Source organism: Elephas maximus, chromosome 8 (genome assembly GCF_024166365.1).
Source record: "Elephas maximus indicus isolate mEleMax1 chromosome 8, mEleMax1 primary haplotype, whole genome shotgun sequence".
NCBI classification, from domain to species: Eukaryota; Metazoa; Chordata; class Mammalia; order Proboscidea; family Elephantidae; genus Elephas; species Elephas maximus.
In genome coordinates, this window is record NC_064826.1 from 106,779,185 (window position 1) to 106,797,708 (window position 18,524).

Sequence of the window (18,524 nt, forward strand, 5' to 3'; positions counted from 1 at the left end):
AACCTTGAGCTAATTACCTGTCATTCCTCTATAAATCCTAGCCCTGCTTTGAACAGGACCCTTGCTGCCCTCTGCCTCTGTCCACGGTCCTGAACATCAAACCTGCCAGCGGCCAGGAGGCTCCCTTTGTTCAGAGTCTGTGCTGAGTGTAAAGTGAACACTTTAATTGGGCAGGAACTGAAAGCAGCTAGGATCTCATTGCTGTGTGTGTCAAGTTCAGCCTTTGATGAATGTGAAAGCAGCTCCGGGGCATGGCAGGGTGCCTCTCCCATTCCACAAAGAGAGGGTCCCCAGGCTGATCCTCCCAGGTCTTCCCTCCACTCCAGAGGAAATTGTGGGCTATTGCCCCAGGACAGACTAGCTAAAACTGTAACTATGCTAAGTAAAATCAGGATCTTTATTCTCTGTGTGTCAGTGGGACTAGTTGTGTTTTTGAAGTGCTAGTTTGCTCGTTTGTCTGCTATTCATGTAAAGATCCCACTCCACCTCCCACACTGAACAGAAGGATAAATTGGAATTTAGATGAAGTCCACATTGTTTTGAATTCTTTATAGCTTTCCTCTTCACTCCTTTGTGTCCAAAGCCACAGATTTCAATTTTCTCAGAGTTCACCATATCTTATTGTGGAACAACTGTTCTTTTAACGTGGAATAGAAAAGAATGTACCATTTTATTCTGGAATGGCAACCTGTGTCCTCCCATATTCAGTACAGAGAGATGTCAAATAATTTATGTCAACATGAGGATTACTAGAGGGGATTAGCAAGGATTTGCTCTTTGGGACTTATTTAGATCCGGGCTAACTATGAGTAACTATATTTAGTGGGGCTTAACTGCGCATATATGGAGCCCTGGTTAAGAGTTTGACTGCTAACCAAAAATGTTGGCAGTTTGAATCCACCGGTTGCTCCTTAGAAACCCTATGGGGCAGTTCTACCCTGTCCTATAGGATTGCTATGAGTCAGTATTGACTTGGCAGCAACGGGTTTGGGGTTTTTTTTTGGGGGGGGGGACTACATGTATGGAGCCCTGGTGGTGTGGTGGTTATGAGTTTGACTCCTTGGAAACCCTAGGGGGCAGTTCTACTCTGGCCTGTGTAGAACTGTGAGTCGGAATCAACTTGACAGCAATGGGTTTGGTTTTGGTTTTTAACTACATGTATAGTTGTCCTAGTCCTGGGTGCAGACTTCTCACAGGCCTTTCAAGTTTAAATCTCAGTTGTAATCCTTACAGCAGATGCCTCCTCACAATCCTCCCTACTCTGCTTTGTTAACAGTTTTAAATTGTATGTTGCTTTCTTTATGATCTTTTCGAGAAGTGCATGCCTGTGCTTATATGCTTGTCATTGCCCCTGTCATACACACGGAAGGGAATTTGTGTTATGAGCTCCTTGAGCACCCCTGTTTGCCCAGAACCGAGGACAGGGACCTGAGTACAGAGGGTGCTTCCTCCAGTAGAAAGAACTGGTATTCCCTGACAAATCTACTTTCTGTTTTTGTAGATGGTCAGACCTTCAGAAACCATGCTAGCATCTTTGAAAAATGGATAGATCTACTTTCAGGGAGTGGGCATAAAACCCAGAAATTGATTCTTTTTCTTCTTAGTTTATACACATTTTGAACTTTTTTTTTGGAGTACGGCTTGTTTTTTAAGGGGATTTTAGAAAACTGAATATTATACACATATAAGGTACTGCGTGTTTAGAAAATTTGTTCTCTGCACGTTTGGAAGCTTTGCTTCTGCTTAGATGATAAAGGATCACAGTAAAAGGATCTTTGGAAGTCATTTGTTGCAGAGAGTTAAAAAAGCTGGCTTCAAGACACAGTTAGGGACAGAGATGCGAGCTGGCTGTGTGATTTGCTCACATATGCCTCCTATCTGGCTGGGCATTGTGATACATATGATCTCAGTTCTTTATAAAGCATCTTTAAATTAGCAGGGAAGAGTGTAGTTCTTGTTTTAGAAATAAGGAAGCTGAGATTCAGACTGACTGGCAACATGGCTGGTAGGTGGCAGTTGAGATCACAACCCAGTTCTCTGGTTCTCTAGTTTATCCTTCCCTATGTGGGTCCCTCTTTGCCTCCAGCTTGCTTGCTCCTTTTATTGTAGTGTCAAAAGAGCCCTGGTGGTGCAGTGGTTAAGCGTTCAGCTGCTAACCAAAAGGATAGTGGTTTGAACGCACCAGCTACTCTGCAGAAGAGGGATGTGGCAGTCTGCTTCTGTGAAGATTTACAGCCTTGGAACCCTATAGGATCGCTGTAAGTCAGAATCAACTTGACAACAACAGGTTTGGTTTTTTGATTTAATACAGTGTCAAGTTCCTCAGGTAGTGCAAATGGCTAAGCACTTGACTGAAAAGTTGCTGGTTCAAACCCACCCGGAGATGTCTTGGAAGATAGGCCTGGTGATCTGCTTTCGAAAGGTCACAGCCGTGAAACCCTACAGAGCAGTTCCACTCTGCACACGTGGAGTCACCATGAGTTGGCATCGACTCCATGGCTACAATACTAACAACAGTACAGTGTCTATCTTCTGCTTTCCCCCATCCCGCTCATCCACTTGCTTGTGAAGGCCAGCTCTGAGAGCATACCAGCTCTGAGAGCCCACCAGCTCTGAGAGCCCACCAGCTCTGAGAGCCTACCAGTGTTTGGGGGTACTGAGGAAATCCCCCTTACTCATCCCTTCCAAACTCCCCTTTTGACCACATCTGCACCGCTCTAACTGTGTGGCTGTGCCCTGAATCCTGGGGCTAAGGCTAGATTAAGTGTTTGAACTTGGTAGTCCAGTTGTGGCTTTCCCACTGGACTTTGATTGGGAGTCTCTGGCCCTCTTGCCTGGATTATTTCCAGCAGGACTTTCCATCTCCAGCACATGCCATATGGAACCCAACCTCCATTCTCACTAGACTGGTTTTACAGGTTGGTTTGACACTTGGTGTGCAGTTAGCAAACATTTACTGAAGCAAAAGCTCAACAATGAAAACTATCAGATCCTCTCAGTCTGCATTCAGTGTTTTTCACTGGATTAATGAGATATGTGACTTGAGTTCTTCATCTTATCCAGCAGTAAAATGCAATAATGCCACATGTTAACTTTGGTGGGATATTGTATGTATTGTTACAATATTGAAATCCCTTAGAAGAAAACTGTTACAGAAGTCCAGCCACCAAAAATGAAGAGATTTCCTATATAGTAGCAAATTTCAAAAGTTTAAACTAATTTCTGTGGTTACAAGTGAATCTACATCTCAGTGCTAGGTAGCTCTGTTTAAAAGGCTTTTTCTCTTCTGTTTCCTGAAATGTGCCCATAACATTTCCTTAAGGGAACTTTTTACAAAGGAACAAATGATGTGGGGTCAGTATTTTTCAAAATATGTTTTCTGTGGGGATATCATAGTGAAAATATTAGTAAATAACTATAGATACAGAGTAACCAGCAAGTAGGCACCAGTGAAGTCACTGAATATCTCAGAAAAATGTCAGAAAGAAATTTTGGGGAAGTCAGAGGAAGAGTGGGGAGTAATGGTGCCCTTAGCATCTGATGGCACCAAGGAGGGGAGCCTAGAGGAGACGGTATGTTCCTTAGAATTTTCTTGTGAGCGCTAATATCTCAGGTGCCTGCACGGCTTTGTTGCACCTGGCAAAGAAAATGATGTGTGCGATAGTCTTTCGTCAGTGTTTGTAGTCTGAGTTTTTTTTTGTGTTTAATTCTTTTGTACTTAATTTTTTTAATATGAAAAACATTTAGGTGGGTGATGGATGGGTGGGTGGGTGAGTGGATGTACGGACGGATGGACAGATAGCGTCTGTAGAGTCAGCTCTGACTCATGGCAACCTTATATACAACAGAACAAAACATTACTTGGTCCTGTATCATTCCCATGATTGCCAGCATGTTCAAGTCCATCTTTGTGGTTATTGTGCCAATCCATCTCACCAAAGTTCTCCCTCGCCCTTGCTGGCCCTCTCCTTCACCAAACAGGATGCCTTCCTCCCATGATTGATCCCTCCTGATGATGTGTCCAAGGCAAGCGAATTGGACAGTGTACTGTTGCAATCCATAAGGTTTTCATTGGCTAATTTTCTAAAGTAGATCACCAGGCCTTTCTTAGTCTGGAAGCTCAGCTGAAACCTGCCTACCACGAGTGACCTTGTTAGATTTTGAAATACTGGTGGAATTGCTTCCAGCATCACAGAAACACTTAAGCCACCATAAAACACAAAACAAACTGAAAAGCAGATGGTGGGAAAAAATAAAAAAAGGTTCAAATTCAAACTATGTAAAAAAGTATACTTAGAGACATCTCATACTCACCCCCATCTCTGCCAGCCTACCCTACCATGCCCCATAGGGTAACCACTTTCATTAGTTTTTACCATACCCTTCTTTGGTTCTTTTTGTAAAAAAAAAAAAGGCCCAAATGTAGAATTTTCCTTTTACGTGAAAGGTAGCATCCTTTTGCATATTGCTTTTTCACTTAACACGGTGCCTGGGAAATCATTCCGTATCAGTTCACAGAAATCTGCGTTGATTTTGGCTGCGTATTACTGCTTTGTGGGGACACACTATCCTTTGCTTAACCAGCCTTCTACGAATGAGAATTTATGTTCTTTCCAGGATTTTGCTATTAGAAATAATGCCACAATAAATAACCTTGTACATAAGGTGTTCCATATTCATGGAGGGAACTCCTCAATGATTAAAGAGTAAAAGCCTTAGTGGGTTTCCAGATGTTCCTAAACTTCCTTCCTTCCCAGTAGCAGTATATGAGAGTGCCTAGGACTTGTGCTGGCTGTAACAGCTCAGTGCTTTTATATAACCTTTTGTAGCTTTAAAACCCATGCATATATTTACATATACACTTATGTATATACTCACATGTATTGTGTGTGTTCTCATTATTGTAACAGTGTGGTAGAGTCAGCTGTGAGTGTGGAGGAAGTGGAGGCTGGGAGAGCTTAAACCCACTGCCGTCCAGTTGGTCCCAACTCATAGCGACCTTATAGGACAGAGTAAGTAGAACTGCCCCATAAGGTTCCAAGGCTATAAATCTTTACAGAAACAGACTGTCACATCTTTCTCCTGCAGAGCAGCTGGTGGGTTTGAACCACTGGCCTTTTGATAAGCAGTTGAGCCTTAACCACTGCATCACGAGGACTCCTCTTCCCAAAGTCTCTTGGCCTGTTAATTGCACAGCCGGGAGCTACAGCAGGCCCTTTACAGTTGACTCTGGTTCTCTTTCTACCGTCCTGTAGTCTTGAGGTGAGGGCAGTAGTGGTTCAGTGGCAGAATTCTTGCCTTCCACGTGGGAGACGTGAGTTCGATGTCTGGCAAAAGCTCCTCACGTGCAGCCACCACCCGCCTGTCAGTGGAAGCTTGTGTGTTGCTATGATGCCAAACAGGTTTCAGCAGAGCATCCAGGTGAAGACAGACTAGGAAGAGAGGTCTCTCCTGTTGATCTATTTCTGAAAATCAGCCATTGAAAATCCTATAGATCACAATGGTCTGATCTGCAGCCAGTCGTGGGGGTGGCACAGGACCAGGCAGTGTTCCGTCCCGTGCATGGGGTCGCGGTAAGTCGGAGGCCAACGCAATGACAGCTAACGAGAACAGCAACACCGTACTCTGGGGACAGCACCGGAACAGGCTGGAGGTGGACAGAGTCAGTTCTTAGGTTGATTAGTCTAGGGGAACCAAAGCTGATTTGAGTTTTAATTTTGCCGCCACTAGGAAGCTTTGTGACACCCACTAGGGACCCCAGATTTTCAATCTACGAAATGGTATTCCTGATATTCATATGGAGCCGTTGTGGTCCAGTGGGTAAGAGCTCGGCTGCCAACCAAAAGATCGGCAGTTCAAATTCACCGGCCGCTCCGTGGAAACCCTATGGGACAGTTCTACTCTGTCCTATAGGGTCGCTATGAGTCGGAACCAACTCAACAGCAACAGGTTTAATATTCATAGATTCCAGAGACAGTGTGAATTCAAAAGTGGGAAGCACGTGGCCATTTGGAAGAAAAAAGTGCTTTCTAAAATGCAGTACGTTAACGCTACTTTTGTTACTACCTCAAGAGTTAGAGGTTGTGGTTTTGGGGTACCAGAGAAGTGGCAGTTTCAGATGAGGGAGCACTTTAAGTTAAGGGAAATCCCCTAAGTGGCTGTGAAAGCCAGGTGGCATCCTTTACTTCCCAGGATCACTTGCTTCTGGTCTGTGGGGATGAACCCAGTGGCGATGCCTGCAGGAGTGGCCAGGCAGCAGTATGGGAGGCTCTCTCAGACCTGAGTGTAGGGTGCACAGAGCTTCGGTGCTGGCTAGGACTTAAAAAAAACAACCCACTGCCGTCCAGTCGATTCCGACCCATAGCTAGGGGAGGCTATTTCTTGATTGTATAGAGGTTGATGGTCAAATTCCAAAAAAGTTTGCCATCTCCGGCTATGATGGAGAATAAAGGAAGAAGCATTTAAAATACACATGGAGGGAAGAGCCAGTTTCTCAGTATGTAACTGAAGACTCTGGCAAAATGAATTGTAATTTGGAGCAGGAGACCTGAAATTGCTCTTCCCTGCCAAAATAAATTGATTTCTTCGGCTGTCTGAACTTCATTTCTTGAACTGGACAGGAGCTAACCCAGTCTAAATTAAACTCGCTTTCCATTAATAAAACTGGGTCACTTGAGGCTGCCTGAGTGTGCTTCTGTGTCTTAAAGCGCATTCAGAAAACCCCCATATTCTCTCCCATATTTTCATAGCCTGTGTAATGGGACCTGCATAACACATCATTTATATTTGTGATAGATGTGGAGGATCAATGTGTGTGTTAGCGTTGGGGTCTGTTTCTGAGCTTCATTAGCACTGCTGGGCCAACTGTGTGCAGTTATACAGTGGTGGGAAGGCCTCGTCCTACCCTGCTATAATAATCCGGAAACCAAACTCATTGCCATTGAGTTGATTCAGACTCATGGTGACCCCATGTGTTACAGAGTAGAGCCACTCCATAGGGTTTTCTTGGCTGTGATCTTTACAGAAGCAGATTGCCAGCTCTTTCTTCTATGATGTCGCTAATTAGGTTTGAACCACCAACCTTTAGGTTAGCAGCTGACTGCCAGGTCTTTCTTCCGTGCCACCCAGGGACCTAGGAAGGGATCCCGGGGGAAGGCACTGATAGGGAGCTGACCACAGCTCAGTGTCTGGCCCCATCTCTGCCCCTGCCTAGCTGCCTGCTCTGGGAGCCTAACCTTGGACCACATAATTCACCCAACGGAGTCCCTAGGTGGTACAAACAGTTAATGTGCATGGCTGCTAACCAAAAGGTTGGACTTTGAGTTTACCCAGAGGCACCTTGGAAGAAAGGCCTGGCGATCTACTTCCAAAAAACCAGCCATTGAAAACTGTATGGAGCACAGTTCTCCTGTGACACACATGGGGTCACCTTAAGTCAGACTCAACTCGACAGCAACTGGCAACTGGTTTTACCTCCCAAAAATAAAAAAAGGCTGTGTTTTCACTCTGCCCCTTCCCAATTTTATATAAATAGAAAACTTTTTATATTTGATTTTTATATAAAAGTGTTGTATTTGCAAGCTTTTATTTACATGTAGGAGCCAGTACAGTGGATCATGGAGGTTAGGAAGCTGTAATTAAACAAATGTGAAGACATGAGTGAAATAATTTGAGAGAAGCCTTGTCCGGATAGGTCAGAGCATTTCTGCATGGCATTCTTTCTCACTGAGAAGGTGATGGCCCCGGGCTTGCTGGCACTTGTTGGAGGTAGGGGGGAGACAGAGGGATTCAAGGCCCCTGCACGAGTGCACTGAGCTGCCTCCTCAGCTGGTGCCGATGGGCCTGCAGCCCTCTGGGGCTCTGAGTCCCCTCTGCAGTGGCAGGTACTGGGTTTACGGGGAAAGGACCAGGGGCGGCATCCTTGTTCCCCTCTTTTCTCTTTCTCATGCCTGAGCATGAGAGAGGACAGGGTGCTGCTGAGAGAATCCTGAATGTAAAGATGTAGAAAGCTGTGGGAAACTGCCTTTCAAAAGTGAAAACTGGGGGAAATGGAAATCTATATAGTACTTTATTTCTAGCACCCTTTAGATATCGGACATGTACTACCATGTGGATTTTAAAAAATGGATTGTCTTTCATTTAGTTAATAAATGAACTGATCATGCCCAGTGTCTTTAGAGATGTGAAAGGCTGGGAAAATCAATAGAAAAATAGATATTTTCCTTCCTATTTAAAAAAATTGAAGAAGTAAAAAGTCACAAGGAAGGGAATGAGTCTCTCTCTACTTTGTGCTCTCCTCTTAGCCCCAGCCTGTCACCCATTTAAGTTCTATCCTCTCATCCTTCCTTGTGACATTGTGAGGTCTTTTCAACCATAAGCTGATAATTTACCACTGACCAAGTTTCTCTTCCTTCTCTTTCCAGTGCACAGAGGCCAAAAAGCATTGCTGGTATTTTGAAGGACTTTATCCGACGTATTATATGTGAGTATTTGCCCTCTTCCATGTGTCTGACTCTGGCCACGTCTTTCTCTGGGAATCATGTCTGTGCTGGGCACAGGACTACACTATGTGATAGAGAAAGCACAGGCTTTGCCCACCCTCCACCCTGCTTTCAGCTCCGCCACTGCTAGTTCATGAGCAAGTGACCTCGCCTTCAGATTAACCTACTGATCAGTCCCTTTGAGGACCATATGAACTAATGTGTGCTCTGTTCTGTAGTGCAAATCAGCTCATACATGACTGGCACAAAGGGGTGAGATAACTGAGTAAGGCAGAAGTTAGGTTGGTTTAGTCACAATTTTTCCTAGGCAGAGGGAGTGAGGGTATGGGGGTAGAATGCTGCCCTTCGGCAGGATGGAGAAAAAGTCCTTGGCGCAGCTGCTGTGGTGGTGTGTGTGTGTGCTCATGTATGTGTGTATATGGGTACATGTGTGTTTGTGCATACATGTATGTATATGTGTATTTGTTTGTGAACATGTGCACGTGTGCATGCATGTATAAGTGTGTATAGAGGTGCCCTGGTGGTGAATGGTTAAGCGCTCAGCTGCTAACCAAAAGATCGGTAGTTCAAACACACCTAGCAGCTCCACAGAAGAGACCTGGCAATCTGCTCCCGTACAGATTACAGCCTGGGAAACCCTATGGGACAGTTCTACTCTGTCCTATAGGGTTGCTATAAGCTGGAATTGGCTCAATGGCACACAACAACAACAGTAACGTGTGTATATATGCATTAGTATGCGTGTGTGTGTTTGTGTGTGTAGAATCACAGCAACCACCTGCCCCCAGGGTCCCCTTCAGGACAGTTGCAGTGACAACCTGGTGTGGCTCCTGGCTCTTGGCCGGTTATGTTTCTTTCTGTGTCCACCTCAGCTCAGCCAGCCTTTCTCCTCCATCGTTTTTATGTATTTTTAATAGACACCGTGGTCGGCCCCAGCTATGCTGACCCACCTGCCTCGGTGATCAGATTCTCTCTCCAGGTTACCACTGATTGTTTTTGACTGTGTTTTGAAGTTCCATAGGTTTTGAATGAAATGTCCCAAACAAAATTCCCCAGAAGATCTGTATCATTAGTATAGAATTTTGCCAAACATGAGATTTTTCAGGAATGCATAGGTCACAATAACGGTATGTATTCTAGCATATGAGTGTTCACAAAATGCTTTTAGTATCTACGGGGATGGGATAGTAAGTACATAATCACAGCTAAGATAAGTCAATGAGGGTTATTTCTTCATTGGCCAGCAAATAAATTTTTCTTATGTCTTTCTTGGGGATTGTCTGATCTTGAGGCGACCAGTGTAGGAAGAGGGAGGTTGCCTGTCTGTGAGTGGGGGCGAAGGGCAGGGAACTTGGAGAGTTTCATTGCCTTGGTTCCAAACTGACAAGAGGAGTCCTTGATGCTCTACATTGCGGGAGTCCTGGCAGGAAGCCTCCACAGCTGCAAGAAGACAAAACCCACTTGGAAAATAAAGCAGCAGTATAGGGACTTAGACACTAATTAAAGAGTTGTCAGGTTGCAGAAAAATGGTTATGGGGTAACCAGGAGGTAATATATTTGGATTCTCTGTACGATAAATTTTCATCAGTAAGCTTTATTTCCTTGACTCAGCTTCTTTCCCAAATATGGATCAACCATGCCTTCTCTGTGACAGTCCTTGAAAAAGGATATTTCTCAAGGTGTTTTATAGATCAGCTGATGAACCATTTTCTGGTTTTTGTGAGATTGGGAGCCAGGGTTCGTTGTTGTTCTTGTATTTATTTGGGCATTTGTTCCTTTATTCATACAGTGTTCGGTAAATATTTTTAAAACAGTTAATCTGTTTCTACATTAACCTAGATGTTGTTGTTGTTGTTAGTTGTCTGTTGAGTTGGCTCCAGCTTCTGGTGACCCCAAGTACAATACAACATAAAGAAACGTTGCCTAGCCCTGTGCCATCTTCAGGATCATTGACATGTTAGAGTCCATTGTTGTGGCCATTGTGCATTTTGAGTTCCTTTCAACCTAGAGGGCTCATCTTCCAGCACTATACCAGACAATAATTCTGTTGTGATCCATAGGGTTTTCACTGGCTAATTTTCAGGAGCAGGTTACCAGGTCTTTCTTCCTAGTCTGTCTTGGTCTGGAAGCTCCACTTGAAACCTGTCCACCATGGGTGACCCTTCTGGTATTTGAAATATTGGTGTCATAACTTCTAGCATCAAAGCAACATGCAAGCCACCACAGTCTGACAGTCTGACAGACGGGTGTTGGTTAAGCTAGATAAGAAAGATCAAAGACAAGCCATGCTCTTGTCACTGAGACCTGCTGATGTGGTCTCCTGTAACCTCTCTCCTCCCACTTCCTGTGGTGGGAGGAATGGTCCAGAGCCCTTCAAATGTGCAATACTGAAAAGTTAAAAGTCAGTTCAGCATAAAAATTACAACAGGTAACACTCATTGGGCACTTACTATAGGCCAGGCAGTGTCGTATGTCCTTTGCATGAATTAATACCATTTAACCTCATTGCTACTTGGAAACTCCAACCATGCAGACTAGCCTTCTTGATTTTACCTCTGATCTTTCTGTCTCTTCCTCTGTGTTACCACTGTCTTCATCCAACTCCGGACCTTCCTTATAAAGAAATATTTGTCACAGTTATTGTTGTCAGTTGTTGTCAAGTCAGTTACAATTTACAGCGACCCCATGTGTGCAGAGTAGAACTCCTCCATACGGTTTTCAAGGTTGTGACCTTTCAGAAGCAGATGGCCAGGCCTGTCTGCCGAGGCACCTCTGGGTGGGTTTGAACCGGCAGCCTTGTCTAGTAGTCGAGTGCGTAACCATTTGTGCCATCAAGGGACTCCTTCAGGCTTTTCTAATGCTCGCCTGAGCCATCACAGTGACTTTGTCATGGCCCTCTTCCAGCCCCTTCTCCATCCAGTTCTCACTTCTTCATAAATTATTGAAATTTTCATGTCACTTATTTGCTTAAAAACACAAAGAACAAAGCCCAACTTCTTAGCCACTATTGGTAGGAGGTTTCCAAGAGACTTGGCTTTATTTCCTTTCTTGACTGTGAATCCCATGAAGGCAAGGACCATGCCTTATACGTGTTTGAATTCCTGTGCCTGGGACAGTGCCTAATACACAGTGGCCATTCCTTAGAGTTGAGTAAATGCCACGTCTCCTTCCCGTCCTGCCACACAGTTGATATGTGACTGCTCTTGGTCAGTTGCCGGTTCTCTGCCTGGCCAACTCCTCATTGCCTGGAAAGCAGTCTACGACCAAATTCTCCCTGTCAGAATTCGGCACTTCTTCCTCATCACAGCTCTGATATGGTACCTTGTGTTCTTGGCTGACAGCACTTCACGTGCTGTATGGTATCTTGTGTGTGTGCTTCCGGGGTGGAGGGCACCATCTGCTCATTTAACCCCAGTGATTTGCACAGCATGTGGCACTGGATGTTTGTCATCCTGACTGTGCGCTTTATTTTCTACCAGCTTCGTCTCCCAGTTTTTATTTCCCATCCTCTGGCACCCCCTTTGCCTAGGCATAGGTTCTAATGTTTGGGCTCCAGAATCCAAAAGATCAGGTCCAGATACTTGCTCTATTGTGAACTAGCTCTTTGACCTGGTCAATTAGTTTCTTCCTGTCTAAAATGTGGACATGAACGGTGACCTTCTAGGTTTATAGCACAGTGCCTGCACATGGCGGCTGTGAAATCATATGATACACATATACACAGGAGCCGCTGGGGGGTGCAAATGGCTGACACACTCAGCTGAAAGAATGGAGGTACAGGTTTACCCAGAGGCACCTTGGAAGAAAAGCCTGGAGATCCTTCCAAAAAAATCAGCCATTGGAAATCCTATGGAACATGGTCGTGCTCTGACACACATGGGGTTGCCACGAGTCAGAGTCACCTCGATGGCAACTGGTTTTGGTTATGTACACACACAAGGTCAACTTGCGTCTCTGCTGAGTACGTGTGTGCAGCTAGTTCTCTTACACACTGAACTTGCCACTTCCCTGCACCCACAGGGGGTGTCACAGCTATGGCCACGTGATGGTGCCAAGGAGAAGAGGTGCTTTTTCCAGCAACCAGTGCACACTGAGTGGCTCTTTGGTACTCTAGGCAGTAGGGATATTTAACACGGAAAAGCTCTTCTCCCTACTTGCAATTGAGTTGAGGTGACGATGCATTTTTATCCACGGGGAATGAGGAGAAGTTGATTAGCTGTATTCTCTTCCATCCAAGCTGTCTTGCTCAGTGATAGATTTGCTGCAGGCCAGATGGTAGCCACGAAAGGGTCATAACCTCTACTGGAAGCGTATGGAAGACATGGCGGCTCCGAGAGTTAATCTCTTGGGAGCCTTGCTGTTCTTCCCTGAGGCAGCCTGCATTGTGGTGTCTGCAGAGTTGGCACTGGTTGTGGTGCAGGTAGGGAAAACTCCTGTCCAGCTCACGTTCACCCTGCCGCTTGGAGCTAGGTCAAGATCCAGAGGCCAGACTCAGGGCCATGTTGTCTTTACACTGCACCAGGTCACCTCTTGACAAGTGTTTAGTGTGCAAGGTGCTGTTTTAGAGCCTGTGACGGCTGCAATTCATGCACTTTGTCTACAAATATTTGTTCAGTGTCTGCCATGTGTCAGCTGCTGGGGATACTGTGATGTCAAGACAGAGAAGGTACTTGTGCCTCAGGGAGGTGCAGCATAATAATGTGGGAATGACTATTTCTGAAGCATCTTTTACATTAAATTTAAAGAAAACATTGACTTATAACAGATCTCATTTTTTAAAAAATGCATTTTCAGAATATTTTCCCCTTCATTTCTTCTGGGCAAAGTGCTCTATGTCGCATTCTTCAAAATAGGTAATTTCTTAAAGATACGTTGGCTCAAGATGGCGTCCTTTTCTTCTGTTGTAGAATTTTTCCCCCTGCATAAAATGTGTTCCAAATGATACCTCTGTTCTGTGGTTGTAACTTACCACGTGGAATGCATTGGGCTGCCAGCATCTTGGCTGCAAACTTCTTTCAGAGATCTGATCCTTATATTTGAAAATCTAATTTCGTTTTGTCTCACCAGAAATCCCATATGGCCTGCCTTCTACTTCTCTTTCTGCTTGTTCCTGAATCTCCTCCCAGCATTACTGTTATTAAGATAATGGAGCCTAATTTTTTAAAAAGATAATGAGGTTTCCACTGTAGCTACCTAGACATACAGAACCACTCTCACCTGTTCTGATACATTTTTTTAAAATGCTAAATAATAACTCTTTTTCTGCCCTTTCCCTTCGTCAAGGTTTTTTCAGTTCTTTAATTTGGTATTTTATCTGTCTTAAGCTGGAAGACAGCATATGCATATATACAAACAACATCATCCCTTATTTCGAAGAAAAAGTCCCTTTGGAATCTGAACAGAGGAGCAGCATGGATTTCAACCCTTCTGCCATTCTTCTTTCTCTCCCTCTACCCTTGACTTCACCCCCTGTCATTTCTGTCCGCAGGCTGCCCTTTCAAAAGCTCTTAATTAAAGTGTGCCTTTTTTTGTACCTTGGTTCAGGGCTTCCCAGATATCTCCTTGTAGCTACAGCATGGTTTAAAAATAGCAGGTGGTCACGTGGCCTCACAAACCCGGTTCCTTTGCTTTCATTCTCTTCCTGAACCGTTCTTACCAACGACTTTCTGCACCTGCTCGCACGGCCCCTTCATGTGGTCAGCCAGCCGGGAGCGCAGTGTGAGTGGTGGCAAAGCATGAGGCGAGAAGGGAACGGCAGAACCCTGCCAAGGAAGACATCATGGGGCTGCACCGACCCAAAGGAACACTCCTTCCTCTCTGTGTAGAGTCCAGAAAGCGCTGCAGACCAAAGTGACCTTTGTCAGAGAGGAGTGTAAATATGTTTTAATCTCCTGAAGCTCACTTTGATGCCAGACTGGCTTCCAGAAGCACTGAGAGTTCTTTCTCCCTTGTCCAGTGGCTGGGAGATGCTGCCATAGTGAGTTTAGCGAGCCCCTGCCCTGTTGCCAGCTCTGTGTGGGCACTCCTGCGAGTGTCCAAGGGAAACTGAGTGGCCAAGGTGAGGGGAGCCCAGCTCACACCTGTGGGCTCTCCCCGCCCTGACCAGCTGAGTGACTTGGGCAGATTACTTCACTATTGGGCTTTGGTTTCTTTTTTATGAAGTAGAGATGGTATTAGTACCTGTCAGGTTACTGTGAGGGTTAGATAAGACTGTGTGTGTGAAGCCTGGAGTAAAGACTCACTGTAGGGTCACTATGAGTCGGAATTGACTTGAGGACAATAGTTTTTTATTTTTTAAAGTATTTGTAGTGGGGGCAGTGGTGTAACTAGTAACTAGAGGTGGGATTCATATCCAAACAATCTGGCTCCAGAACCCACGCTCTTAATACATGTGGCTGCTGTCAGAAATTAGAACTTGCTTTTAGCGAGGGAACAAAAAGGACGTATAAATATTTAGTCCGGTGTGAAGTAGGAGTTATCAACTCCAACCCCTCGTCATCTCCCTTCATCTCGGCTGCCTCTTTTCCCTCTCTTCAAAACCTGCTCAAGTCTCCCTGTCCTAACGATGCCTTTTCTTGGTGCTGTGTCCCTCAGGCTCCTACCCTCCTCCCGTCCCTTGTCAGACTGGTCTCCCCGTGCACTGCCCACTTCTCACCACACCACCCCCAGCAACCTGGCTTCTTCCCCCAGCTCCCCAGTGAACCCATGGCCATGCCAACTCAGTGCTGGGTTTGGTGGTGTCATACAGGATCTCTATGTCTCATGCTGTTGGCCACACCTTCCTTCACAGAATTTCCTATTCCCTTAATTTCTTAGATCATTCATTCTTAGATCAACTACCTTTTTCCCTGCCCTTTTGTGGTCTCCTCCTCTCTCACTTCTAAGCACCCTTGAGCCGATACTCTTCTCACTCTGTAGGATTGCCTTGGACTTTCTCATCCCCTCCCGTGGCTTCTGCTGTCCATGGCTCCATTTACATGTCTTCAGTCTGCACTTCTGCCTGACTTTTAGGATCAGGTCTTCAGCACCTACTGGGCATCTCCATTTGGATATCCCACAGGTTCTTCCAACTCAGTGGGTCTAGAATGGAACTCATCTTCACACACCTATACCTCCTCACCCCTACCTACCACTAGCTCCTCCCCTACCCTCCGTGTCTTAGTGAGTGGAGCCTCCTACCACCTAGCCCTCCAAGCCAGGAGCCTAGGAATCCTTCCAGACTCTCTGCCTTGACTTCACCTCTTCATCAAGCATTTACCTAGTCATACAAATTTTACTCCCTAAGTATTTTTTGAACCTGTTACCTCCTTCCTCTCCTTCTGCTTTCTTGATTTTGGCCACCATTCTCTCTCACCTGGGCTTCAATCACAGTCTTCTAACTAGTCCCTCCCGAAACTAGTCTTTTTTCTGTCAAATTGTTCTCCACACTGAAGCCAGAGCGATCCATCCAAAAACACAAATCTAAATATATTGCTTCCCCTTAGGAAAACCCTAGAGCCATTTGGTGTGAAGAAGCCCAAGCTCCTTAGCAATGTGCAGAAGGCCCTTGACTAGAGCCTGACATCATCTTCTGCTCTCTTGCTTTCTAGCCTCATGTTCTAGCAACACAACTACATGTCGTCCTCTCCCCTAACCCTGTACTCACCCAGTCTCCTTACCTCTGCTTGTGGTGTTTCTTCTTCCTCTGTACCCCTCACCCTATCTTTTTTTTTCATCTTAATCTTACATCTCTTAAAACTCAGCATAGTTTGCTTCAGAAAGCTTCTGATAATAGTCCTGCTCTCTTCCTCTTCCTTCTTTCGTCTCTTTCAGTTGAGGTGTGCCCCCTCCGTGCTCCAGCGCTGTACTCCATCACTGTTGAAATAATACATCCACGTTGTCTCCTTTCTAGACTGTGATCTCACTGAGGGCAAGGGCTCTGTTTTATTGACGTTTGTATATTCTGTGCCAACACAGTGCCTGGCACATTAGAGGCATTCGTACACATTTCATGCCTGGAACAAATGGTGGGTTAGAGAAGGAAACAGTGATTGTGGCAACATTCTTGAATGATAGACAGTGTTTTAGGGAATGGAAGTCAAGAGACCTTGCTCTAGTTCAGGTTTGCCATTAGGTTGCTGTGTGACCTTGGGCAAATCTCTTAACCTCTCTGGACTCCATTTTCTGTGCTAGATAATTTCTGAGGTGTCATCCTGCTTCTTCCTTCTTCCATGATGCTCTCCAGCTGACTGCTCAGAATAATTTATAGTATAGAGAAAAAGCTATGAGCTATCAAGCAGCTCATGTGTTGCAGCTAGGGACAGGCATACAAATGTGAGACGGATTTTAGCTCATTAAGAGGCCAACCTGTTTAACAAGCACAAAGCAACCACATAATATTTCTTTCAAAGTAACGAGCTGTCCTTCCTCTGCAGGTCTCGGAAAAAAGGTGTTAATCACACAGGCAGGCAGGGATGATGTAGGAGCTGTCTTCTTAGGGGCTAAGCTGTGACTTCTGCATAGTGAGGTACACGGATGCTTATTCAGACAAGGACTTCCTTCATGTGTCTTTGAACAAGTGGGAGAGAACTGATAACTTACACGTGCAAGTCTCCTGTTCTTTACAAATAAAAATGAGTCTGATGTTCCCTTCGAAAAATGGAGGGGAGATTAGAAGTAGGCTGGGTCTTCTCAACTAGACACGGATTATTTAAAAGCAAGAATAACCCTGTGGCGCTCTGAAGAGCTGGCAGGTGGAAAAGTTGGACCCCAGGAGTGATCCTTGATTTACCTGTCATCTTTTAGAAGGTTGAGAAAAGCTTAGGAAAGACCACCTTGAGCTTTACAGATGAAATCACAGTCGCCTGGAGAGGTTAATCCATTCACATGGGAAACCCAGCATATTCAGGGGTCTTTTCATAAGCAGGTCACACTGTCAGCTGCCCCGTGAGTGGAACAGAGATGCAGGGACTTTGTAGTTCAGCTCTTCTCTGTTTGCTCAGTTATTTTAGTCTTTGGATCTGATCTGAGTGCCATTGGAGGAAAGAATGCGAGGGAACCTTATCTGAGATTGGCTGCACTGAAACATGAGGGAATCCACACACTGTTTAGCTCAAAGGAGAGAATGGGATGGAAGATAGGAATGGAAAGCATTTTGGTCAAATATAAGATGATGGTAGGATACATTATGAGTCTCTGGGAAGTACAAATGGTTAGCGTTCAGCTACTAATTGAAAGGTTGGCACTTCAAATCCACCCAGAGGCACCTCAGAACAAAGACCTGGCAACCTACTTCCAAAAGATTACAGCCACTGAAAATCCTATGGAGTACTATTCAGTTCTGAAACATATGGGGTCACCATGAGTGGGAATCGACTCCCTGGCAACTGGTTTTTTTGTTTGGTAAGATACATTAAACAGAATTAGTACTGCCTGTTTGGACTGAATTGCACCCCCAAAAAGATATATTGAAGTTTCAGATCACCCCACTACTTGTGAATGTAACCTCATTTAGAAATAGGGTCTGTGAAGATATTATAAATTAAGTTACTGTGAGGTTATACTGGGGTAGGGTGGGTCTCCTATCCCATCTGAGTGGAGTCCTTATGAAAGAGGAGAAGAGAGAGGGGAGATGGCCTTGTGAAGATGCACGTACAAATCAGGGAACAGTTGGGACTGCCAGAAGCTGAGAGAGGCAAGGAAGGATCTTCCCCCTAGAGCCTTCAGAGAGAACATGGCCCTCCAGCACCCTGGTTTGGACTTTTAGCCTCCAAAACTGTGAGTCAATGAACTTCTGTTCTTATAAACTGCTCAGGGGGTATTGCATGTTTTAAAGTCAGGAAGGGTGTGCGTCAGGGTTATATCCTTTCACCATACCTATTCAATCTGTATGCTGAGCAAATAATCTGAGAAGTTGGACTATATGAAGAAGAATGGGGCATCTAGATTGGAGGAAGACTCATTAACAATCTATGTTATGCAGATGACACAACCTTGCTTGCTGAAAGTGAAGAGGATTTGAAGCGCTTAACTGATGAAGATCAA

The 18,524-nt window shown here is 45.0% G+C and overlaps 1 protein-coding gene across 1 annotated transcript in view; it reads left to right on the forward strand.

The window, feature by feature from the left end:
* The window catches only part of VOPP1 (VOPP1 WW domain binding protein), a 129,216-nt gene that overhangs the window by 63,105 nt on the left and 47,587 nt on the right, over positions 1 to 18,524 (forward strand). Inside the window, exon 2 of the mRNA XM_049893463.1 lies at positions 8,424 to 8,482. Coding sequence (XP_049749420.1) covers positions 8,424 to 8,482 — 59 coding nt within the window. The remainder of the gene's footprint in view (positions 1 to 8,423; positions 8,483 to 18,524) is intronic.